The 25,857-nt window shown below is 48.2% G+C and overlaps 2 protein-coding genes across 2 annotated transcripts; one reads left to right on the top strand and one right to left on the bottom strand.

The window, feature by feature from the left end:
• Nucleotides 1-2,468: 2,468 nt before the first annotated feature.
• Nucleotides 2,469-11,190, top strand: LOC107283516 (sulfotransferase family cytosolic 2B member 1). The gene is made up of 6 exons (XM_015811436.1): nt 2,469-2,668; nt 4,533-4,744; nt 5,021-5,147; nt 9,616-9,710; nt 10,547-10,727; nt 10,874-11,190. The coding sequence occupies exons 1-6, from the start codon at nt 2,530-2,532 to the stop codon at nt 10,987-10,989; spliced, it is 870 nt and encodes a 289-aa protein (XP_015666922.1). The 5' UTR covers nt 2,469-2,529; the 3' UTR covers nt 10,990-11,190.
• A 3,262-nt stretch (nt 11,191-14,452) lies between these two features.
• LOC107283485 (probable G-protein coupled receptor 21) lies at nt 14,453-16,738 on the bottom strand. Its single transcript, XM_015811404.1, has 2 exons — nt 15,649-16,738; nt 14,453-14,757 (listed from the first exon to the last, which is right to left on the bottom strand). Exons 1-2 carry the CDS (start codon nt 16,736-16,738, stop codon nt 14,453-14,455), a joined length of 1,395 nt encoding a protein of 464 aa, XP_015666890.1.
• Nucleotides 16,739-25,857: the final 9,119 nt, after the last annotated feature.

Raw genomic sequence — 25,857 nt, 5'->3', positions numbered from 1 at the left:
TTCCTCCAAGGGATCCTCGGAGGCAAGTGGGGTGGCAAGGATCACTTGGGGAGTGCCCTGAGGGGGATCCACCCATCATGTGGTAGCTCCTGAGGGTGAGTGTAGCTTGGGAGGAGCCAGAGAAGGCTTCAGGCAGCTGATCTCATCCTGCACTTTGAGAAGACACAGGGAGGGTCCCTCTGGGAGGGAACAGCTGCGGAGAGTCTGGGCAGCTGCAACCCTTCCTAGAACATCTGTTCCACTTCCTTTCGTGGACCCCCAGGTCTCTGTAACCCCAGGGAAGAGACCTCCCCGGCAGTGCAGAGCAGCCCCTCCTGGACAAGAACTCTCTTTCTCCTCTGGGTTCAGTTGGGTTCCAAGTCCCCAAGGACTCCTCCCTTGGAAGCGATCCATTGGTGACGTCTGAACGAGGCAGAATCTGGATGGGGACAAAGTGGGCGAGGTTGTTCTTCCTGGGAGCTCCCTCTTTTCAAGCTAAACATTAAAAGCAGACTGCAGCTGTTCATTTATGATGGAAACAGACCAGTCCTCGCTGGGTCACTTTCTTCTCTGAACGAAATGAAAGCAGATCCCAGGTGAAAACCAGTCTTGTGCAGAGACTGGGCCTCTCTTCTGGAACATGAGATTTGCAGTTGGGGGGCATCTCTAGGTTCAGCTCTGCTTTTATCCAATCAGTCAGGGGAAAGGATGGTCCCTTGGTTCAGAGTTGGCCACGGTTCATGACATCACCAGATCTACAGAGCTCCCCTTGGGCATGCCAAGGTTGCCAGTCACACATGGAGAAATTGCAACTGTTCAAACTCAGTCTGAGGTGCATTTCTTCTGAAAGAGTGAGTCCCCCAATGCCTGAAGGAGATTCTGCCTGTTTGGCAGATGAGCCTGCAGCGGTGGGCACAAGAGGTCTCACTCAGATGGGAGAGTTCGCTCAGCTGAACTTCAGCCCTGCCATTCCCCAGATTTGATTCAGCAATTCAGCGCAGCTAATTGGGGTGAGGGTGAGAGTACTGAGAAGCCTCGTAATGTGGAGTTATGACCAGGTGATCCATAGTAGCCTATATGGGAAGGGGATGCTGATTCAGTTCCAGGTGTAGCTGGAATTTGAGGGCATAGAGACAGGCATGAGGGTTCACTAGTTAATTCTGCCTGTTACTGAGCAAGATAATTAGAAACCAACAGACAAGAGGCTTAGGAAAGAGAGAAGCGGAGACCAAGTTAATTATAAATGCTTTCTAAGCTCCTGTTAAATTTTAGGTGAGGACAGGGGGGCAGTATGTCCATCTAACTATGATTAATGACCTAATAGGTTACGACTTTGTTTGCTTTTAATTTTATTTCCATGCAAAAACCTAAGAAGGGATGTGCTTTGTGAGAACTGCATAAAAGGAAGGAGGGCTGGGCTAACTTTAGACATTTTTTTCCTGCCTCTCCCCCCCCCCCCTTTATTTGTGAAGCTGGGAAAGATCTGGAGAGAGGGATGGAGGATGGGAGGGGGGGACATCAAGCACTGAAGTTGAACCTATGATAGGCTGCATAAATGTGCGCCTTGCTGTTCTTTTCCAGGCAGACGGTGAGGGCTAATCTGGACATTAAGAAGACACAGGTTTGCCTTTGGGGGTGTGCAGAGTTCCTGAAGGGCTGACTTCAATATTAAACATAAAAGACAACAATATTACATTCTCCTCATCCGTTGTGCTTTTTAAGTTACCTTACACATAGTCACACATTTTCAACTAATCTCTCTCTCTTTATATGTTCCTAACAACTTCTTAAACAGGTCAACTACCGTAACAAACCGGTCAAGGTTTTTCCTTTCTTGCATCAATAACAAAGCAGCTCAGAAAACCAAGAGAACCAGATACCAGCAACCCACAGGAAGCTTTTCCCACACACATTGCACCATTGTGTTGTGCTCCCCCCCCAAGTACGATTATGAATATAATGTTGTGCAACCCTCTTTTTTCTTTCTGGGCCAGTTTCCCTGCTCATAAGCCAATAGTGCTGGGCACACTTCAAATGATTTATTTTTAAAATTAAGGTTATTTGATACTTGTATTCATATTCACAAAAACAGACCAGTTGCTTTGTCAAATTGCTGGCAACTCCATGAATAGTCTATTCTTTGTCCTGCCATTTAGATTTTTTTTTTTTAAAAAGGATTTGAAATAAAACAATCAGCCTTGAAGACAGGAGGACAGCATATTGCAAAACATCCAATTTGGCTGAAAGGTCAAGAACAATTGGAAAGATCCAACCAGAGTTATGATACGAAATTATTGATTAACTTATTCTGATTTTATTTCTATTAGTACGGAAGAATCTGTGCTGTTTCCAGAGACGAAGAATGCTGCCCTGTTGGATCAACCTGCAGCTGTTGCTCATAACAATCCTGCCTTCAGAAATGATGGTTTTGGCCCACGTGTGTTTAGGTTTGGGGAGGAGACCTCCCTCCCACCACTGGGCTGAGCAGGCAGGGAGGGAGGCCCTTTGGCTGCAGGAGAGCAGAGAGGCCTCCCGGCTGCTGCCAGCACGATGGCTCGGCTGGATGTGACCGAGGTCTTTGCTAACATGCGCCTGCCAGGACACCTCCACACCCAGAGCTCTCTCCACTTTGCCAGCAACTTTGAATTCCACGACTCGGATGTCCTCCTTGTCACTTACCCCAAATCAGGTAAAGAATGTGGTGGGCCCATGCTAGGAGAAGAGGACAACCTGTCCAGCACGAAAGTTCTTTTTTTGCCAGCCAAACTCTCTGTGCAAAACCAAATCTGGTTGTGAGATTAGGTAGCTAAGTGTGTTTACTCAGAGTACAAAAGGGAGCCTCTTCTAAAGATATTTGAAGCCTTTTGAAGCTGGCTGGGACGGCTCCTTCTGCTCCAAGCCTCTTCAGGTGGGCTCTTATTCCTCCCCCCTCGGTATGTCTGAAGAGCCCTTTTCTCTGGGGGGGGGACATGGAATGTCTCATTCATAAAAAAACTGCTTCCCTCCTCTCCCCCTCTCTGCAGAAGCCGGTGTCTTTGTTGTTGACGTATTCGGTGCCCTCAGAGGAAACACAAACTTCTCTTAAAATAATTGAAAGGCTGCGGCTGAGACAAAGCACCATTAAACCAAGGCATTCTAGTTACAATGGTAGAAATTTTTGACAAAGTAATAACCAGAGAAGAAAATAAAGAAAGATAATAAACAGGGAAGAAAGAAAATAGAAAAAGAAAGATGACAGAGAAGCAATTTCCAGTCTTGTTGACAGGGGTCTCTTTTGTCAGCAAAAGGTCCATCAGGGGTTTGTAGTCACCGATCAATGTAGTTGTTGATCTTTCTCTAATTAAGCAAGTTAATTTTGCTATCTCTGCTAGTTCTGCATCTTCACCAGCCTTTCCTCCGTTTCATAGCCTTTTCATTTTTGTGCATATCACAGTCTTGCAACAGGCAATGTGGCATTTCAAGTAACACTTAAGAAGAACTTTGTGGTTGCCTGAGTGATTTTGATTGTGGAAACTCATAAACTATTTTGATAGATAGTAGGCTGCTCTTTGAAAGACAGATGATGGCAGGACTATCTTATCTGGCCCCTGAGACAATAAGGGTTTGGTCTTGACTCAAAGGGAAACTTTAATCATTGACTGACCCCTGAACTACTGCCCCCTTTCCAAGAAGCTGCCTAGGGCCCTGGTTCATCAACCAGAGCTTTGCCTACATCCCCACCCCACCAACCCAGAGGCTCCATGTGAGGGCCCCTCTGCCCTTTCCGGTAGCTTTTACCATTGGATCCCTGAATCCCACCCAGCCCCTGGTTGAACATAGGCTGGACCTCTGGCTGGAGGCCTTTGGGGCACTGTGAAGAAAGAGGGAAAATGGAGCCGTCCTCCTTTCCTGTTCCCCAGGACTCTTGGGAGCCCTTGAGAGGCTCTCCCTGCCCTTCAGCCAACCTGGACCAAGCACCCCTATCTGGAGGAGGGAAGGAGAGAATGTTTGTCTTCATGGTGGGTTTTTTTTCTCGTGGTTGCATAAATTTGCTTTCTTCTAGTCCTTGAGCCAGGGGACAAATATGCTGGCACAACTGGTTCTGCCCAAGAGGTGAGCTCTAATCTGCATGCATTTCTATCAATTGTTTACGTTTAATGGACTATCAGTAAATCAAACAATTAATTGAGCGCTTTACTGCAGGTAGCTGAAAGGTTGGTAGAGCTGCCAGGGAAAAGAGTCTCCCCCCCCAATTGCTTTACTTATGGCAGAGTGGGCTTGGGGAAATGTTGGGGTGCACCCTCGCTCTAAGTACCTTTTAGGTTGCCCAAGTGATAGGTCACCAGGGTGGAGATGCTCAGTCACCTGTCCATTGAACACCAAGGGCTCATTTCTGCTCCCGTTCTCTGAATGCAGCGTTCTGAATGAGCGGATGCAGGTGCCCCACCACTTTCTTTTCTGAGCAAATGATCTTTTTCCCCAAGGAGAACCTCTGTGATACGTTCTTGCAGTCAAAAAGCCTACAGTTCCACAGGTCATTGTGACCATGCCAATCTTCTCCTCCTGCCCTCCAGGCACCACGTGGATGCAAGAAATCTTGACCTTGATCTACAGCAATGGCAACCTCGAGCCTGTAAAGACTCTTCCCAACTGGGCTCGGGCTCCCTGGTTGGAGCACAGTTATTTCCAAGAGCAACTTCAGCACATTGGGTCTCGTCCGCGCCTCCTCACCACCCACCTGACCCGGTCAGCGCTAGCGCCTGCCCTGAAGAAAGCTAAGCCCAAGGTGCGTCTCCGGAGATACTCCATGGCTTCATTTCAGAGCCAGCATTCACTAGGATGATGGCAAAACGTTCAGATGAGGCTATCCTGCTCCCCCCCCCCCGAGATTTCAGAGGGACATAATGTGGCATATTCAGCTTAGCATGTTGTGAGTGCAGCCATGATGTCTCCTGTGAAGCTATTCAAGGAAACTGCAGCGAGACCCAAGGTTGGGATGGCAGGTGGTCAAAACAGGAAGTCCTAAGGGCGGCGTCAGCTTGTCCATTCTTTGCTGCTGCAGGTGATCTATGTGGTCAGGAATCCAAAAGATGTTGCTGTGTCCTACTACCATTTCCAGAGAATGGCCAAGTTCTTCCCTGATCCAACCTCCTTTGAAGACTTCCTTCACAATTTCATGGCTGGCACCGGTATGTGGGAGAGCTCACAGCATCTTCCGTTTCTTTTTCCCCAACATGCCCCCTAAGAGCACAGCCATTCGGTTCAGTGCCATCATGATTTATATTTTTCAGTAAATATATCTCTCTGCTTGCCAACATGGGATGCTTTATGTCATTATGCTTAAAAAGCAGTTGCAAAGTTCAGCTGAGGAAGTGGTAGAACCGGGTGATTGCTTAAACCCCTGGTCTCCAGTTTCACGGCAAGCTCCATTGTGGGTATTCGACTCTCTTTACAGTTCTCGTAATCTGCTTTCATTTTGTACTGTAACTGCAAATTTGGGGGCTGTTGAGGTTGTGCATTTGTTTCAACAATGTAAGAGTGGTGTTTTAGCTTAAAGCAGGGGTCTCCAAACTTGGCAACTCTAAGACTTGTAGACTTCAACTCCCAGAATTCCTCAGCCAGCATAGCTGGCAGTTGAAGTCCACCAGTCTTGGAGCTGCCCAGTTTGGAGACTGCTGGCTTAAAGCACTGCAGCTGCTTTGGTCGTGACTGTTTTCAATTAGTCCCAGAGGCTCCATAAGTGGAGGCAGAAGTTTCCGAAGGCGGCTAGGAGCCTCCCCCAGTCTGATGGTCTCCAAATGTAGTAGAGAATAGCTCTGCTCAGGTGGGCCGGGAATCCTGGGGATTGCGGTTCAGTGCATTCAGAGGGCATTAGGTGGGCGATGGCTTTGTCAGGCAGTCCGGAGATGGTGAATGTGTTCCCCTTGTATCAGGATGCACTGACATGTTTGCTTTCATCCTTAACTGGATGGATTTTCCTTAAAACAATTGGGAAGGTCCCTTTTCCATTCTTTGGCAGTTTTATTTTTTTATTTTATTTTATTCAAATACAAATAATACAAACATAACATATAAATCTAAATAAAAACATTATAAAAATACAAATACTACAGTGCACCCACACCCCTGGAGACGATTTTTATTACCTATATTTCTTCTCATATAACAACTAACAATATATTTCAATTGTGCCTTTATCCCCTCCAAAACAGCATGCATTCTTGAGCAGTTTATTCCCTTTGCCTTCCACCAAGACTGTTTTTATAAAATCATCCCATATTTCATTATAATTATTTACTTTAATCATCCCTTTTTTAAAATTTAATTTCTGTTGTTAATTTATCATTTATTGCCATATTCCATATTTTATTATACCACTCATTTCTTTGAATATCCCAGTTCCGTCTCCAATATTTAACCATCACTAATCTAGCTGCCATTATCAAATTTACAATCAATTCCTTTTTTGCTTCATTTATATCTTGTTTTTCCACTAGTAACAGTAATGCGATCCTCGGTGACATATCTAAATTTACCTTCAAAAGTTCTCTACTTTCCCTAAACACCATGTCCCATATCTTTTGTGCACTATCACAATCCCACCACATATGTTTATATGTTCCAATCTCTTTCTCGCATCTCCAGCAAATATTTGTATATTTAACATCTATTTGATTTAATTTGTGTGGTGTTGGGTACCACCTCCATATCACTTTATATCCATTTTCCTTAACTCTGACATATTCTTATATACTCTTCTGTTCCAAATATTTTTCCAATCTTTATCGTTTATTTCTCCTAAGATTAATTTTAAACCTTTTGCCTGATCTTCTAGTTCAGTTAATATTCTGTATATTTTCCCAGTTCTTCCTTTACCTATATTTTCTTCATTTTCCTCACTTTCTTTTATAATCATTTCAAATTTTGTTAACTGTCTATCTTTCTCCTCGAATTTTTCTTCCATTGTTATCCATTTTAACTTAGTATCTGATAAAACATTCTTTAATTGTATTATATTCTTTATCTTGTTCTTCCAGTCTTCCCATTTATATATCTGATTTTTTAAAAATTTACTAATCCAATCTTTCAGTTCAATCTTAGGGAATTTCTCCATTTCTACTACCGGTATCTGCTATAATATCTGGGACCACCCTTAATTGATTAGCTACCCAATAATTTCTAACATTTGGAAGACCCAGCCTGCCCTTTTTTAATGGTTCATACCATAAAGCTTTACTTATTCTTGCTCTCTTGCCTCCATTACAATACACCTCCAGCAATCTCTGTATTTCCTTTAATTCTTGATCCGAAAACTTAATTGGGATCATCCAAAACAAAAAGTTAATTTTTAGTAAAACTTTCATTTTTATTGCTGCAATTCTTCCAAACCATGATAATTTTACTTTTCCATATTTATCCATTTTATCTTTTATATCTATCTTTCTTTAACTTCTTTAATTCTTGAATATTTTTTGGATGTCAATACCTAAATATTTGATACTATCTACTATTTTTAATTTATATATTTCTTTCAATACATCCATTTATTCTTTACTATAGTTATATAACATCATTTCTGATTTTTCCCAATTTATTTGCAATCCACTATATTTACCAAATTCATTCAAATGTGAATATACCCTCCCTATAGTAGCTATGGGATTTTGAAATATTAGTAATGTATCATCTGCAAATAAATTTATTTTCATTTTCTTACATATGCCAATTCCTTCAATCAATGAATCTTTCCTAATTGCATTTGCCAAAACCTCCATCAATAATACAAATAGAACTGTGGATAAGGGGCAACCCTGTCTCGTTCCCCGGCTTAAGGTTATTGTCTCTATAACACCCTCATTTATGACTATTCTTGCCTTATTCTCTGAGTATAGTTGATTTATCACCTTTCTAAAATAATTTCCAAAGCCTAATTTCTCTATTAATATTTTCAATGTAGGTCATTCCACACAATCGAAGGCCTTAAAAACATCTAATGCTAATAAACCAGCTTTTAATTTTTGATTCTTTCTGTAATAGCCTAAATTTAATACCCTTCTTACTACATCTGACATTTGTCAGCCTCTTATAAATCCACACTGGTCTTTTTAAATATAATTCTCTATAAATGTATTAAATCTATTTGTCAATATTGCTGTAAAAATCTTAGCATCCTGATTAATAAGGGATATTGGTCTATATGATCCTGGGTTTGTAAGATCTTTATTAGGTTTCGCTATCAATACTATCAGAGATTGCTTCCAGGAACTTGGAATAATTTCCCCTTCCATTATTTTATTAAACATTAACCTCATCTTCGGCACCAATAATCCTTTAAAATGTTTATAATAGTCTACGCCTAGTCCATCTAACCCTGGTGCTTTACCTATTTTCAATTTATTAATAACTTCCAGTATCTCCTCCTCGTCTATTTGTGATTTCATTATTTCTTTATCACATTCTCGAATTTTACAGTTTAAATTCTTTTCTATGTATGCCTGACTTTCATTCAAATGTATTTTCTTTCCCTTATATAACTTTTGAAAAAACTTCTGAAATATCAACAATTTTTCTCTCATCATGTTACATCTTTCTCCCTTTTTGTTCTTTATTACTCCAATCAGGCTTTTTGCCTTTTTAACTTGTGTGGCTCTAGCCAACATTCTAGAATTTTTATTACTATTTTCATAAAATTCCCTGTTTAAATAAATTGGATTTCTTTGAACTTGTTCTAACTCAATATTTTGCAACTCTTTTCTTTTAGCTGATAATTCTAATATAATCCTATTCTCTCTATATATTTACTCTCTAGTTCTTTAATTTCCTCCTCCAACCTTTTTATATGTTTCTCGTTTTGGTTTTTTTTATATTATAAGACTATTTTATCCCTAAACCTCTTATCATTTCCCATTCTTCAGCAGTTTTACAAAGTAACTGTTGTCATGCACAGCTGGAGCTGAACTAAAAACATTTCTGCTCTTGAACGTGCCCCAAGGCTTTCTAGGAGGCGAAAGATATTTTTCCTGAGGGATTCCTGTGTCAGAGCCCACCCTTTAGAAGGGGCAGCGGAGGCGCTCCTGGTTCCTAGAAGATGCTTCAAGGGCTGCTGGGCTCATCTTCCCTTCCATCCCACCTCAGCATTAATTCCAGCACAGTTTAACAGCTGGCCAAGAGCCAGAGCAGGGATCTCTTTCATAGCTGGTGATCAGACTGAAGGCAGAGGAACTGCTCTCGAAAGCACACCGTGGTAGTGGTGGCCATTTTCTAGGGGGGAGAAGGGGCGATTCCTCCATCTGGGGACTTCTTGCCTAGCAGGACAGACATCAAAACACACCTGGGGGTGCCGGTGGGGTCAGGGAGTGGCTGCTAGACTCTGCCGAGGGTCCTTCTCCCTCCCACCCACCCACCCAGTCAGTCTGTCAAGTTCTGCCTGCTTCCAGCGTCAGGCTGGGAGATAGACGGGCTCAAAGCAGAGGCTGCTTGGAACATTTTGTGACTTGACTTTCTTCAGATGAATCATAAGCGGAATTTAAGGGACAGCCAGCAGGCTGAGATGCCAGCAAAGGATGTGGCTCCTCGCTAGTTGCCAGGAGGCTGAAGTGGGAGGCAAAGCGGCTTCTTTCCCTCTCTGATCCTGGTCTTCTCCCTGCTTTGAAACAGTGCACTACGGTTCCTGGTTTGAGCACGTGAAAGGCTGGCTCAGCTGCCAAGAAGAGCTGGGCCTGTTCTGCATCACCTACGAGGAGCTCCATCAAGTGAGTTTGCCCACAGACCGCACCAGCCGTGGCAGGGAAGGAGACCAGCTTACTTCGAAACAGGATGGTGGTTTCAAATGCTGGCCTTGTTGTCAGGAAGAGGGTTGTGTGAACGGGAACAAAGTTGGAGAGCCTGATTCAGGCTGGGTTGTGAGGATGGAAAGGCGAGTGCTGAAGGAAGGAGCCCCCTCCCCAGCCTTCTCTCCCCTTCCATCCCCCCAGGACAGCCAGGACAGCTCCAGGCGTCAGGCCGGGGGAAGGACAGAAAAGAGAGAGAGATCTGGAAACGGGCTGGGAAGTGGAGACGTCAGCAAGTGAACTAAACAGGCCTCCTCTGGGGTGACTGGATTTAGCCTTGCATGGAGAGGGAAAGCAAATGGCTCAAAGTTCAGATAGGTGATTTTTTTTTTTGTGGTTTGGAAGCTAAGATCCATATGTAGGTAGATACTTTTTACCTTTTCTGATTTGCAAGCAGCAAAGTGCAAGATTGGCCCTTGCAATGCTCCTAGATTCCCAGTTCCTAGCCTGATCAGCTGTGAAAATCATGAGAATTGCTGGCTGATATCCAGAAGGCCACATTTTGTCCTTTGAGGCTCTAAAATGGTGACAGAATATCCTCTCCTGATGTGGTAGAACACAATTCCCATCATTCCCAGCCCACGGCTCCTTTTCTGCCACAGGGATCAGCAGTGGAGCTCTTGCCTTGGGACAGGGCAGGCAGGTGACCCCTTCTTGGAGTTGAAGCAAGAGTCAAAGGGTTGGGTCCCACGGCTCCTCCTCTATAGGACCTGCTTTGTTCATCACTCTTCCTCCTTCTCCTCCCCCCCTCCTCCTAGGACCTGAAACACTGTGTGGCACAGCTGAGTGCCTTCCTGGACCACCCAGTTGAGCCAGATCAGGTGGACTGCATACTGGAGCACTGCAGCTTTGCTGCCATGAAAGAAAACATCATGGTGAATGGCAAACTTGTTCCTCCTGAGATCATGGATCTTCAGAAAAGCCAGTTCATGAGGAAAGGTCAGCGGAGGCCACAGGGGTGGGGAGGCCGGCGAGAGTTGGCGCAGTGCTGCCCTTCCCAGGTTCACCTCGTCCTTTCGCTTCCTTTGCTAGATGAGCACCGTCTCTGTTGCGGATTCAGCAAGATCTTTCTTCTGCCCTTCTAGGTATTGTTGGTGACTGGAGGAACCACTTCTCCCCCAAACAGAGCGCTCTCTTCAATGAGAAATACCAGGAGGAGATGGGAGGCCACCCCTGGCCCCTCCAGTGGGACATGGACTGACAGCAGCTGCCCCAAGACCTGGGCTGGCCTTTGCAAGACCTGGGCTGGCCTTTGCACTTGAGCTGTCTCAGGAAGGCAGCTCAAGTGTGGGACTTTCTTCCACTGGGAAAAGTTACTGGGAAGTCGCCCAGCAAGGTGTCATACCAATCTGGGGCTGCGAGATAATTCTTACACAGTCATTAAAAGCTGCATGGTAGCAAATTGGATGACTACAAAACAGATGGAAACAAGCCAGTCTCTCAAAGGAGGGGACCAAATAATTTCTTTTTAAGCGCTCCATGGCATCGGACCTGGTTATCTCCGAGACCGCCTTCTGCCTCAGATTACCTCTCATCGGCCGATACGCTCCCACAGAGAGGGTCTCCTCAGGGTGCCGTCAGCCAGACAGTGTCGGTTGGCGACCCCCAGGGGGAGGGCCTTCTCTGTTGGAGCCCCCACCCTTTGGAACGAACTACCCCCAGAGATCCGGGTGATTCCGGATCTCCCCTCCTTCCGCCGCGCCCTCAAGACATGGCTATTTCAGCTAGCCGGACTGGCCTAAGGGGTATTTTAATTTGGTTTTTAAAATAATTTTAAAAAAGAAACGGCCAATAATGAATATTTCATTTTAATCATATTTTAAAATTAGTATTATTGTATTAGTTATCTGTTTTAACTGGCTGTAAGCCGCCCTGAGTCCGTTAGGAGAAGGGCGGGGTATAAATTTGATAAATAATAATAATAAATAATAATAAAGAAGGGTGGACAGAAGGCTAAAAGCCAGGGGGATTTTATGTTTACAGTTAAGGGCTTGTTAGAGTCACACCAGTTGCTGGAAATTTTCCTTTCTTCAGTAAATCTGACTTATTTGCAGTGTCCCCAGGGGTTCACACCCCTGCTTGGAGCCAGAGAGTAGCCCACAGGCCAGTAGAGGCTTCCTCTCCTCCCTTCCTGGCAAGCAGAGGGTGCTCAGGAGGGGCTTTCAGTGAGCTGGAGAGAGCACAGCTGCACAGATATCCTCTGGCAGCTGCCTTTCCAGCTGCGCCTCTCCCCTTGCCTCTTCTGCAAATGAACTGGCCGAAGTGTAGAGTAAGAACGAGCCATTGTCCCCAGTAAACAGCAGGACATTGTCCAGCATGAGAAGAACAGGCAAATCTGCAATTCTGTAGCACAATCATCTTGGAGATGCTAAGGATGCTAACGGGAGACATCAAGTCACAGCCTGGCCCTTCCTTCCTCCAGATGTGCTGAAGAGCAGATTCCCTCTCTCCTGTCCTCTGGGTGGTGGGAACTCCAGTTGAATGTGTTTGAAAGAGAACATCAGGCTGGGGAGGGGACATCCTGCAAACATCATGTCCATCAGAGTCCTACACAGGGACTCCTGCACATGGTCGGAAAGTAACTTTTCTTTCCAGCACTGCAGATAAGTCAGATGTGTGGAAGAGAGCAGGGTTTCATCTCTTTGATTAGTAAGATTTTCTGCTGGAATATTGCGGTGAGAGTATTTCCCTCCCCTTCTGTCCATCAGGATATTGTCCTGGCCGAGGAACAAAATCCTCAGTGGCAACTTCTTCTAGGTAACTCAACCCTATTGGTTAATAGCACCCTTTCTGCCCCCTCCCCAGGGTTTCCGTCATCCAAGGAACCCACTGCAATAGGAAAAAATATTAAATCCAAAACACCTTTATTTTTATTTAATACATTTAAATTTCATCTTTAATATGTTTTATCCAAGAAACTACAGTAAATAATTCAATAACGGCAAGACAAAAAGTATGTTCACAAAATATTTCAAACCAGTCTTTTTTAAAAAAAAAAATAGCAAAAAAAAAAGTAGCAGCAGATTTGGATGATGATAAAATGTATTTCTCAGAAATCCTGCACATATTCATCAAGGCTGGGAAAGACACCCAAAGGGAAGATGGGGGGGGGGGGGGAGAGAAACTGCACAGAATAAAAAATACAAGGTTCGGACATGCCAGCCTGAAACCGCCTCTTCTCCATGGAAACTCTGCTGAAATGTTGGCCCAACCTTTTCACCCCAGGGTCCTGGATCCCTCCCTCCCTGCCCAGCAAGATGAAGGTGCCAGCTGGGGAGGGGGGCAACGGCACCCCAAGCCAAGGGAAGATGCTGCTTTGGCGATGGCTGACTAATTCATTCTCAGGGCAGAATTCCTGGCCTAACCCGAGTGGCCCTGCCTGCATTTCCAAAGCGTTTGCAGAGTGAGGCCCACAATTCAAGACAATCAAAGCTGCCTCTATTGTGGCACCCATCAAAATGGGCGGAGCTTCAGCCACTCTGCCACGTCCACCATCTTGACTTTTCTGACCATGCCCCGAGGATGCTCATGCTGCATTTTATTCCATCCCAGCACACAAAACAAACCATTACTCTTAAATTGGGGCCAGGAAAAACAAAGACTAGACTTTGATCTGTCCCAACCGGTTCTCTTGCTCTCAGCCTGAGTCATTAAAAGCTTATTGTATAAAAATTAAGGAAAGCGAAGAGGGAGTGCAGGGACAGACAGCTAAAGAGGGAAGAGGCTGAGGCAAAGAAGGAAGGAAGGGCTAGGAAAGTGGAACGGGGTGGGAAAGCTGCAGGTCCACCAGGCAGCCGGTGATTGGCCACAATCTGAAGACGCTCAAGGTCTTGTGACGTATTCCAGCTGATTTCCCAAGATAGGAGGAGGACCCAGTGAGGGAAGATTCCTAAAATGCTACCTAGGAGGTCAAATCATGTTCATAACTTCTTTTTTCTTTCAGGAAACTGATTAGCGTAACATAATGTTAATCAGCAAAAGACATGGAAGCCTGTTTCTACCACAGATGCTTGACAGAGGAAGCCCTGTTCTTCCTCCCCCCCTTTCAGTTGATGGAGGGACCTGTCTGTTCAGCTGCTGTGGCCGAGTCCATGGATCCAGCTAAAACCTTCTCTTAAATCTCCAGTGAACAGCAAAGTCCAGCCATTAAAACAAGGGAATTAAAAGCGAGTGAGGTTGTCTTACAAATCATGGCCCTGGTTTTCTTTTCATGGGATTGCCAAACAAATTGGTCATTAAAGGGAAGGCAGAGGGTAAAAGGCAAGATGTGAGAACTGCTGACCCCAGAGCTCTATTCTGATGCTCCGAGATCATCTCCAGAGGTTGGTTTCTCACATTCCCCCCCTCGGGAGGCCACCTTGTTCAGGCAGATGCTTCTCCATCACCCATCACCAATCTAAGTCCTAGGATGGTCCTGGAGAAGCCTGTCTGGAAAGTTAGGCCAGCCAGGGAGGGAGCTGCAATATTCCTGCCCCCGGCTGACCAAGCGGTCACCTTTTCAGTCCAGCTGATTGATAGATCCATTTCCTGAATTATCTTCAAGGGTCTGACATCTTCCAGGTGACAAATATTCTTCAGTTGCTCAGAGGCAACGGACGGGAGGCTCCTTTCAGAGCTACAAACCCCCACAGTGTAGGAAGACCAGATTGGATTCCTGCAGACGATTAGCCATGCCGGGCAAGAGGGAGGCCATCGCTGGAAGGAGACCCACCAAGGGAGCCGTCTGGGGAAAGGCCGGGGGGCTCACAATCCATCCTCACGTTAGCTGAGATGCTGGGGAGGTGCTGCGGCCGCAGGTCCTGCTCAGTTAGACAGCAGGGCAAGCAGAGCTTTTGTCCAACCTTCTGGACTTTGTGCCGGAAGTTCCTGTTGACCCAGAAGTAGACAAAGCAGTTGAGGAAGCCGCTGCCAATGGGGAGCCACAAAGCAATAAATTCCAGCCAGTCAGGGACTCTTTCCTGGGTGATTGCTGGGAAGAGAGAGAGAGAGAGAGAGAGAGAGAGAGAGAGAGAGAGAGAGAGAGAGAGAGACGGGTGTGAGTAAGTTTCTGCAGGTGTCTGTATTTTATCTGGGCATCTTGGCTCCTTCATCCTGCCTTAGGTGAGTCCCAGGCTTCATCATTTAGATATCAGGCTGATGCCTTCCAGGTACCGTACAACAACCAGAATTCTCAGGAAATGTTTCAGGATTATGGGACTCATAGCAAACCTTGAGGATGGCTTGCCCATGGGGAGCGTCATGTTTAGACAAAATAGATTTATTTCAAACAATTACAAGCTCATGAATCAAAGAATTGGAAGCTGAATGCAGCCTCTTGCCTCCTTCTCTTTGGAAGACAATCTCCACCCTCACTTATCCTCTGAGCTCCATCATCCCTCCTCACTCAGAGGGCAGAAGGCAGCATCTCCACTCCGAGGACTGACTCAGCTGCTCCCAGCCTTGGATCTAAAGGGCCAGGCTTAATCTCCTTGGCATACGCAAATTATGCATCAGCCTTTGGCCAGCTGTTGTTTTCCAAAGGCGCAGCCACCTTTGTGCGGGGAGAGATCATTGGAACTGCAGAGGGACAAGTATCTGGCGGGCACTGCCCTGGAGAGGCTGATTACAACATAATTGCACATCACAACTGTCAATCTCTCTTTTGGGGTATTGAGAGCCAATCCCAGAGGGTTCCCCCCCCACCCAGTTCCCTGCCCTCCACTGCCCCACCCCATATTACATGCTGTTTTCCTTGACCACAGAGGAGATGACTAATGCAACTGCCTGGGTGAAAAGAAGCCCCCTTGGGTGGCATAAAGGCCTCTGCACCTTTGCCCGGGGGGGGGCTTGCTGTGCCACCCACTTGCTCTGGGGTACTTACAGTTGTACACAAGGGTGCCAATGCAAGGGGCCCAGCAGACGAAGAAGGCAAACACAACCGGGAGCAACACTCGGGCGGCAGCATCCAGCTGGAGCATCCGTGGCCTCTTGGGCCGCCCTGCCTTTCCCAGCAAGCCCGGGTCCTTTCCACGCTGGCGCTGCGAGCGGGCCACCAGCCACAGGCGCACATTCGTGAAGGCGATGGTGGTAGCAGCTGGGCAGAAGATGGTGCCGGCGATCCAGAGGGAGTAGAAGGGGTTGGAGCCATAGTCCGGCTCACACAGCAGGGCAGCAGCAGAAAAGCGGACCTGGAGCATGGCCACAGGGGATGGGATAGCTAGTGGCAGCAGGAGGAGGGCAGGCAGGAGCCAGGCAGCCAAGATGAGCAAAAGCACCCGTCTGGGGCTCAGGAGGCGACCATAGTGGAGAGGGAAGAAGACGGCCACGTAGCGCTCCAGGGAGACCCCGGCCAGGGAGTAGAGGGAGGCCCCGAAGAGGCTGGAGTTGATGAAGGCCACCACCCGGCAGGAGGCAGCCTCTTCTCCCGCAGCATCCTCGGGGGCCGCTGGCCCCAGCGTCAGACTCCGGTACAGGTTGAGGGGCACCACCAGCACAGCCAGGGCAGCATCCGAGGCAGCCAGCGAGAGCAGCATGAAGCGACTGCTGTGGTTCCAGCCGGACACCGTGGAGGCCAGCACCACAATAGCCAGCCCATTGCCCCCCATGACCAGGACCCCCAGGACCCCCAGGAGGGTCACTTTTACCAGCCAGGTCTGACAATATGGTGGCTGGCCACAAGGGTCCAGGAGGCATGGGGAGTGCAGCCAAGCTGGCTTGGTCTTGTCCCGAGGGTCCTGCACCGTTGTCAGCCGTGTCCCCTTGCCGATATGGAGGCCTCCCTCCCCACTCAGGATGGGCCCCCCTCCCCTGCCTTTGTTCCTTCCCTGTGCATCCCGAAACCTCTCCTGCCCAGGGCCTGACAGCCGAGGCCCTCCGGCCAAAGGAGTCATGGCCTCTGGCCAGGTCTCCTGTAGGAGAGTAAAAGCCAGGAGCAGCAGCAAGATGGCACCGAAGGGGCTGCCTGAGGCCATGATGGGGGCCCTGTTGCAGCTGCACACGCCGGCTGTCCAGGGAAGAGTTTGGTCTCCAGGAAGCAGCACCTTATATGGCCCGGCTTCCCTCATTCCATTCCCAGCCTTGATTCTTTAACACCTCCAGGTGAGCAGCCCAGCCTGTTGTTCCCAGGTGTATTGGCCCTGCTGACAGTGGGTTAAGGGTATTGTAGTCCAACAGCCTTGAAGAACTACAGCCTTGAAGGATTGAGGAGAAGTGGAGCAGATCTTTTCCTGGAGTTTCACCAGTGATGAGAAAACCCAGAATTTTGGACAGATATGTGAACATTTGACTGTTTTCCTCTCTAAATGCATATAGGGCCACTTTCTAGGCTACACCTACCCACTGCCTTTTCCCATTAAAGTTTCTCTTTTTGCTGTGTTTTTAATGCTCATTTACCAGGAGTATTTGCAGAATTAGAGCCTCTGTTTTTAAAACTTCCTAATGGCCACAAAACCTCAGGCAGAGGCTTCAATTTGGATTATTCTGCTGAACAGTGTTAGACCTTAAGGGACGATGCTACAACTGCACCCAACGTTTGAACGTTGGGCCAATTCTTTGTCTCTGGAAATGAAACCTGCACACGGAATATTCTTCTGCTGCAGAGCAATTTGCAAATCTTTTTCCCACCGCCTCCCTCCAACCCTGGGCGGGCTGTTGCAAGGCTGGCCAGGAGATGAAGGCTTCTTTGCCACCTCGCCAGCTGCCACATGGGGGCGGCAGAGTCCCATTTAGGGGACCTTGCAGTGGGATGGTGCACAGTACAAGGTTATAGTGCAAATGGGGGCTGTTGCCCCCTGTCCGTCTTCTGGGGGCATTTCTGGGCAGTTGAAGTGGAGGGGGGGGGGTTGTCAGCAAGACTCAGTAAATATACTCTACATAGTTCCATCCCTGTGACTGAATTAAACATGCACACTACGTGGGGCGGGGGGAAGAAGAGGCTTAGGGCTTCTCTGTTTGGGGGACAGGTGGGGATTCAGTTCAGCCCCATCTCAGTCGATTTGGGCTTGCAGAAGGGCTCCCTCACTCATGCTGTCCCTGGGGGCATGGTGTGGGGCAGGGGAATCTCAGGTAGGGATGTGGGGCCAAAGGAGGAGGAGTGGCTCCATAAAAAGGCTCCGCCCTCAGGCCAACAACCCTCCCCAACTGAGGAGAGATGTTCGTGCATGGAGAGGCTGCATTTTCTGCATATCAGCTCTGGAACCGTATCCGAGTCTGGTGCGGATCTCTTTGACTACGTATCTAACCATCTCTGTCTCTGTCTCTCTCTGTATTTACTTGTACGATGCCTTAATCCCAAAGTGATTTTACAATAGGATTAATAACAACAAAACAGAACATGGCACGCATTGCAGAGGGTGACTAACACAAACATCTTCTCCAGCAAATGCCAACAGAGAGATGCGCACACCACCTGACCCAGACTGACAAAAAGGCAGATCTCTGTGGCTGTATAGAAGTCCAACAGGTCAAGACTATGCAGGTCTTGGAGGAATGTATTCTACAGCCACCGAGGCAACATGTCTCCAAGGTCCCCAAGACGATTGTATTTTACAGCTGGAACCTGGAATGTACCAACTTACCCAAATCTTCTAGTCAGCCAGAAATGATGGTCTTATAGGTAACCAGGTCCTGAGTCCTGAAGGGCTTTGCAGATGACAGAGCAAAGGTGTTCTTGAAACGTCCTGAGCAGTTGAGTTGAGGTATGGGGCTCCTGCCATCTCCATCTTTGGAACAAGGAAGGAAGGAATCCTCCATGGGAAAGTAGTTCATATCTGGGACATGGGGAACCATCTGCTGCTATAGCAGCTTCAGCGGTGCGTTGCTGGCCACCAGCTTGGTTGGCTTCAAAAAAGAGTTGGATCAATTCATGGAAGTCCTGAGGATCAACAGCTATTAGCCTGTATGGGATGGACCCCTCTAAAGGCCCTCTTCTGGGACACTTTGGGCAGATGCTGGCCACTGTGAGAGCAGAGTAGATGGGCCAGGGGTCTGGTCCAGCAGGGCGCAGCTTATGTTCTTAATCTTGTTTAAAAACTTTCATCTGATTGGAAAGCACCAAAGACCCACAGGTTTTTGACCGGTCTAAAGCAAATGGCGATCTCTCTCCATGCCAATGGCATAAGCGTTTACAGGCATAACAATCCCTTGTGATTGGCAAAAGACCCACATTAGGTCCTTCCAAACTCAAGCAGCAGGGCAGGAAGGTGAGAAGCAGTGCCTGGGGAGGGGGCACCAAAAGGGAGTCCAGCCCACAAATTCTGCCAGCTGCAGTAAAAACACCCCCCCCCCATCCTGCTTCCATTGGTGATACCATCCCAAGTCTTTACTGACCTGGAGATGTGGCCCAGCCCAGCCTGTTCAGTTTTGGAAGATGGACACAGGTGCCTCTGTGTTTTGCACATGCCAGAAGGAAGATTGGACAGGCAGCGTTCATACAGTAGGAAAGCGTGGTGATTGAAGGGTTTCCAGAGTCTTGGGAGGGGGGAATTGGGTGACTGCTGGACAGGCCTGTGCACGTCTCCTGTTGCATCCTGTAATCATTCCCTATCACTCCCTGCAATTAGCCGGCTTTTGTGTCGCTCTGGATGCAGCTGGCCTCCGTATGCTGTGGCTGGGCTCCTCCTTCCCGAAGTGGCTCTTGTGCTTTCCTGGCTGGAGGAGGAATTCGGCTTCTTCAGGGAAGCTCTTGCACCTGCAAGTAATGCAAACCTGGGTGCAAGCTGGCTTCTGAATGCAGCCAAGAAAGCTGGAGGCCGAGAGTAGGCCCTGACCTGATGACTGATTTAGGCCAGATGCAAAGCCAACCTTCTTACTGGCTGGACTGAAACTGATCTATGGCAGTCTGGCTTTAGCTACATTCGGAGGGAAACTGCGCTGGTCATTCTCATGGGATGATCTGTGGAGAGACCTGAAGGACACCATGGCTCGGTCCATTTAGCACAGTGTTTCTCAACCTTGACAATTTTAAGGCATGTGGACTTCAACTCCCAGAATTCCACAGCCAGCAATGCTGGCTGTGGAATTCTGGGAGTTGAAGTCCACATGCCTTAAAATTGTCAAGGTTGAGAAACACTGGTTTAGCATCTCCATGAAGTTGCTGAGACAGTCGTCTGCTGGTTAGGTGTAAGGCATCATTCATACACTAAGACCTAGAGGACCGGAGCTGTCCAGCCAGGGAGCCCTTTGTCCTGCAGCAGGGAGGAAGTGGAGGGGGGAGCAGGATAAATTACCCAGCAGGCTATCGGTTATCCGTTATTGCTGTCCCCTCTTCCCACTAATGTGACCAGCTGGTGCAAACATACTGGCAGGATTTCTACTAGTGAGGCCTCTCAACACCGGAGGGGGAGGGTATATGTGTGTGTGTGGGGGGGCGTCCACTCAATGGAGGGGAGGTTAAACTGACCTGAACATTGAAGGACCTTTTGGGTCCCGTCTGATTTCCTAACCATTTTTACTGCTGTCTGTCCTGTGGCTGCCAAAGGCAGGGAGGGCCTCTCAGCCTCAGCTGAATTTATCTTTCTCAGGAGATGCATTTGAAACTTGGCTGGGACAGACAGCCTGCTTCTTCCATCCACCGCACAACACAAAGTCAGGAATGGTTTTTTCAAGGTGAACGATTTCCTGGGCAACAGAGCGGCACCAGCCTCACTCAACCCATCAGCCCCCCCTCGCAGGACTGGCCTCCAGCGCTCCCTCCCTGGGCTGGCCCACAGGCACCTGGACGCCAGGCCGAGGCCTTTTTGTGGTGAAAGGAGGCCCGCTGAAGGAAGCCTGCCTCAATTTGCTGCAGTACAGACTGTCCAAAATTGCAAGTTCGGTTCTTTTCCTCCACCACTTTGTGGTCAGGGAGTCTGGTGGATTCCTCGGGGGGATTCTTATGAGCTAATTTCAGATCGATTCAGCACAGAGCAGAGAAAGTGGCTCCCTCCTTCTCCAGTTATTGAATCATTGATCTTTTCATTTCTTTTTAAAACTTGAGCCTGAGTATTTTCAAAGGAAATCAACCAACTTTGGAGGCATGAAGAACTTTCATTCTTGAAGAAAAGCTAAGTAAAAACTAATAAAAATGGACAAATAATTGTGGGTCCTTGGTCCTCTCTCAGCTTGCATGTTTTCTTGCAGATGTTTCTTGCAGATGTTTCATTACCCAAACTAGGTAATATCATCAGTGCTAGTATAAATAATTGTGGCCAGAATAATGACAAGGGGTCATTTGAATCAAGCAACAAGGCCATTGTTCATAATGGCTGAAACCAGAGAAAAATCTATCTCTGTATTTATTAATGACATTTTAAAAGTTTATTCTGTTTGTCATCAGCCCCAGGGAATCTCTAAATTGGGCGGGAAGGTCAGCCTTGTCTCCTCATTGTTAGCCTAACTTTCCTGGCAATGCACTGATTTCCCACAAATTCACTGAGGGAAGAGGGGCAAATGGTTACGGAGATCATCCTTGTCCAAGGCAATCAGACTTTGCAGGTGCAGCATATGGTATTTTGGTAGCAGGGACAGACATTTCTCAAAGGTTTCCCCCATTTAAAAATAGCTCCCTGAAGGAGAACCAAGGCCATCGGCATTTGCTGCCCTGGTCACTGCTCAGACAGGGGGGGCTCAGGATGAGCAGATGACCCTCAACAGTGAGCCAGGCACAAGATAGCCTCGGAAGAGCAGAGGATGGAGCGGGCTTCACCCCCTCCAGGGGACCCACCCTGCCATGACAGAAGCCCCCAAGGAGGCCTCCGGTTCCGCCTCCCTCAAGAAACATCTGCCCTCAGCAGAGGATGGACTCCAGCATGAATCCTATCAGGCATAAGAGTTACTATGGTGACATCCATTATTCCTCTTTTCACAGAGATGAATCAGGAGCTAAAAATAAGAAATCTGTGGCAGATTGATCGGGGTGGGGGTGGGGGAGGTAAGTATTGGGGCAAAATGGATGGTGAGGGTATTGGGGTGAGAGGAACGTCTGGCTCTTGACTCCTTTCCAACATTAGCCAGAGCTCAGTGAAAAGGTGGGTGGACTTCTTCACCTGGAGCTGACAGGAATCTCAGAATCAGGTTGCCTTTGCTCCTGAGAAGGAAGGTTCAGCAGGTCTGGGATCATCTGGGAGACATACCTGGCCTCCCTCTGGTGTCTGCTTCACAGGCAGCCCTTCTTTCCTGGCCTGACTGCTTCTCTGGCAAGGCTGGGGCCAAAGAACCCAGGACCTCCTTGATGAAGATGACCACGAGGGAAGTTCTTTGGGAAATGGGCCTCCAGTGGAGCCAGGCCTGTTTTTGGAAACCAGCCAGCCAGCAGGACGGCCAAGGAACCTCTGAACAATTGCAAAAGAGGACGGAGCAATCTCAGCCTCCAGCATTTTTGCCAGACTCGGCTTCATGCAAGCCCGTTTGCTACAGCAGGTGCTTTCCCATCAAACTTCATCCTTGTCAGCATGAATACATCTCGCTTCAAAGCCCCATTTATTGCAAGAACAATTTGAGCAATTATCCTGACAGTCAGAAATAATCACTTTGTCTCTGTTGAATAGAGCTGCTTCATGGTTAGAGCCTGGCTCCTTTTGTTGGGGAGGGGGTATCAGGTGGGGGACCGTCACAGTGGAACCGGTGCTTCTGAATGCCCCAGCATGTCAGCAGGCTTGCAGTGTTCAAACATGCTATGTAGGAGTGGTGCGTGTGTGAATGGGAACACTGTATTAAATTATTGCATCGTGTTATGTGATTACTTTTTGCAAATTTGTGCCTAGACTTAGGAAGGTTGAATTTCAGGATATAACCATGTATTAAAGTAGTTGTGAAAAAAATGATGTTGGGTTCCAGGCAAAAAGTCAACAAAACAAGTTATGTCTCTCCTGCTGGTTAAAGCCTATTAAAGCTTAACATTTTTTTGAAAAACACTCCAAAACAATTACTGGTTACAGAACAGAATCGAAAGATAGAAAAGTCCATGTTTTGTTGACTGTTTTCCTAGAAATCCAAGATAAATATTTGTCATTTTGGCCACAGAAACGTCTTCTGTCCATGGTGCTGAAGCACCACCAACCCAGATCTGGAGTCGTAGCTCACCCATGGCTCGGCTGATGCTCCCCGACCCTCCTTTCTCTCTCTAACAGACACACAGCCATTCTTATCTTTAATTCTATTACAATGGCACACAAAGGTCTTGATGATGCTTTATTTCCGTTTCCCTGGAGTCTGTCTCGGGGCCTCCATGCTTGGCCTTTGATTCACCGTGTATCTAAGCTGCAGTTAATCACCCTGAACTGCTGACTGCATTGGAAATCTTTTCTTGCTGAGCTCCGGGGCAGCGTCTGGGGTGGCTGTGATCAGAAGCAGAAACGTGCAAGGAAATCTGTGCACCATTTGCTGGCTGACACGGCTCACATTGAGACTAGGCGTGAGAGGGAAAGACCCCCCCTGGGGCCGAAGGTGCTTCTCGGTGGCAAAGGAGAAAAGCAATAGACAGACTGGATTGCAGGATTGCAAAATCTTTAAGGCACACATTTTGAAGCTCTCTTTTCCGTCTGATTAGCTGCACACGAGAACCCCTGAATGGTGCTCCCTCCCCTTCCTCCTCCAGCCTCACCGTTAATTTAGTTTTCTCTCCTGAATGTGGCAGTGCACCAGCAGGGGAATTTTTCATCCTCCCAGGATAGCTACGGCTGCTACTCTTGAACAAAAGAAGTTCAAAGAGAACTGTCATGTTAAGCCACCGAATTTTAATTTATGTGGAAGCTCTTTTTGCCACTAATGGTCTGGATCCCAGTAATGAGTTTTGATCATATTACATGTGTAAATTAGTATAGCAACCCCGGGGTGTTTGTACTAGGGCTGCAGAAGGAACGGTGGCCCCCGGGGCTCTCTCTGCTTCCTGCTGCTCAGCCTCTTTCTGTCCTCCTTGCTTACAATCCCAAACCCCTGGGTGCATTTTAGGATCGTACTCAACATTTGTGGAATTAATGTTGTTGTTGCAGGGAATGTTACCTTCTATGGTGCCACAGGTCTCTTGGTTATTTTTTGCTGCAATAAGATTTCTTTCCCCTTCTGTTCAATCAGGACTGATTCTCAGAGACTGCTTGGATTAATCCCTGCAGTTTTCTTGGCAAGATTTTGCAGAAGTGGTTTGCCATTGGCTCCTTCCTGGGGCTAAGAGAGAGGAACTGGCCTGAGGTCACCCAGCTGGTTTCGTGCCCAAGGCAGGACTAGAACTCAGGGTCGCCCGGTTCCTAACCCGATGCCTTCAACACAACACCAAACTGGCTCTCACAACACTGACATGAGACAATTAAGTGGGGTTCCAGCCGCGCCCTGCAGCCCTCGAACTGCTGTCCGGCTTTCCTGCCCCTCTCAAGGGGGGAGCTGACCCGCAGACGGAGAGCCTGGCTTGGCTGCCTTCTGCCTGCAGCTCCAATTACAATTTGCTTTGGGCTGATCAGCATCCATTCTCCAAAGGAGACACTTCAGTCAGAGGGTGGGCATTCTGTGCCTTTGAACAATGCAAAAGCTGCAAAAAGGTTTTTTAAAAGGAGGTTTAGAATGTTTAGAATGTTGCAGCTGCAAAAAGAGAAGCCTCAGGTGGAGGAAACCCCGCCTTCAGCCCAGGCTCACCCCGGGCGTCATCCTGCACGTGGATGTAAGATCTATTTTTCTCAGTGGCACTGGCATGTGGAGCGGCCACCAAAAATCTCTGTCATCCATACTTTTGCCAGTTCTTAAATTCTGCAAAACACCCCTAGAGAAGCCAAACCATCTGCAGCCTGGCTGTTCTCGTGCAGGCAGTTTGTCACTGCAGAGTTGGTCGCAAAGGACCAAAGTGCCCATTTTGCCCCCAGGACCGCGACATAAACCAAGTGGTGCCACAGCTCACTTGGTGACATGCAGCCCCAGTCAGAAATGGCCACCTGTTTAAAACTGGCTCATGTTTACAGCCCATGATTGTTTCAAGATGTTTACAGGGGTCATTTTTGCTTTTCTCCCTCCAAAAGACAGAGTGCCAAGGAAACAGAATCTCTTTTTTATTTGGCTGTCTTCCTGGGTACATCTAGGATTTCTCATGCAACCATCAGCAAATGACACATCACAGCAAAAGACAACCATGGAGTGCACAGAGGGGAAAGGGGGCCCGGACCCGAACCGCTCACGCACAGGAGGAGGCTGTGAAATGGACTGAAGCGCTTTCGCAACACGGACGGGCTCCTTTGACACTGCATACCTGGCATCTGAGCCCAGCACCTGAGCCCTCTCTGCACACAGAAGGGAGGGGGCCCTGCTGCGGCACCCCACTTGTGGCAAGGGTCTCTCTGCCGCACCCCACTTTGCCAAGGTGCTGGTGTGGGAAGAGCTGGGGTGCTGAAGGTCCATTCCCAAGAGCTGAAACCCTCCAGAGATGGTCCTGGGCTCCTCTGTGGAAGGCAGGCTCAGGGGCCCAGCCTGGGGGGCCTCCGGACCCACTCTGCCCCTTGGGATGCCTCTGCTTTCTGCCCCCCCGGCCCAGAATGCCCCTGCTTTATTTCCATTTCCAGGGTGCCTCATTACAAAGAGAAGGGGAGCTGCTGTACCCTTGAGCAGTTTCAAGGGGGGGGCTATAAAACATACGGACGTTTATTCCCCTGCTTGAGACAGAGCAAAGGAAGGGCGAAGAGGAGCTTCCTTTGCACGTGTGGATGTATCTGAGCAACAGTGATGATGGGCAAAGGGCATCACTCCCGCTTCCCCTCTTGGCCTGCTTCTTCCTCTTTACCTTCCTCTCTTTCCTTTGCAATCCTGCTGCCCCTTTGGCATTGCCCAGCTGCCCGGGCTGTCCACTCTCTATGCCATCTGTTTTGGGGGGCTGCCCTCCCTCATCACAGGGCCATTCCTGGACTTGCTGGCCTCTTGCACAACCTGGCTGTCCCGGTGCCGAAATGGCGAGGGGGACGCAGGAGACGTCCTGCTCTGTGCGGTGGGAGGAGCAGCTCTCGGCCGGCCTTCTTGCTGGAGAACGAGCACGGGGGGGGGGGGGGGGGGGGGGGGGGGGGGGGGGGGGGGGGGGGGGGGGGGGGGGGGGGGGGGGGGGGGGGGGGGGAGACAGACGCAGGGAGGCTGAGGTCCGGCGGGT

Source organism: Protobothrops mucrosquamatus, unplaced genomic scaffold, assembly GCF_001527695.2.
Source record: "Protobothrops mucrosquamatus isolate PMUCROS unplaced genomic scaffold, P.Mucros_1.0 scaffold41, whole genome shotgun sequence".
Classification (NCBI taxonomy): domain Eukaryota; kingdom Metazoa; phylum Chordata; class Lepidosauria; order Squamata; family Viperidae; genus Protobothrops; species Protobothrops mucrosquamatus.
The sequence above is the reverse complement of the archived record's forward strand: the minus strand, read 5'-3'. Positions and strand labels throughout refer to the sequence as shown.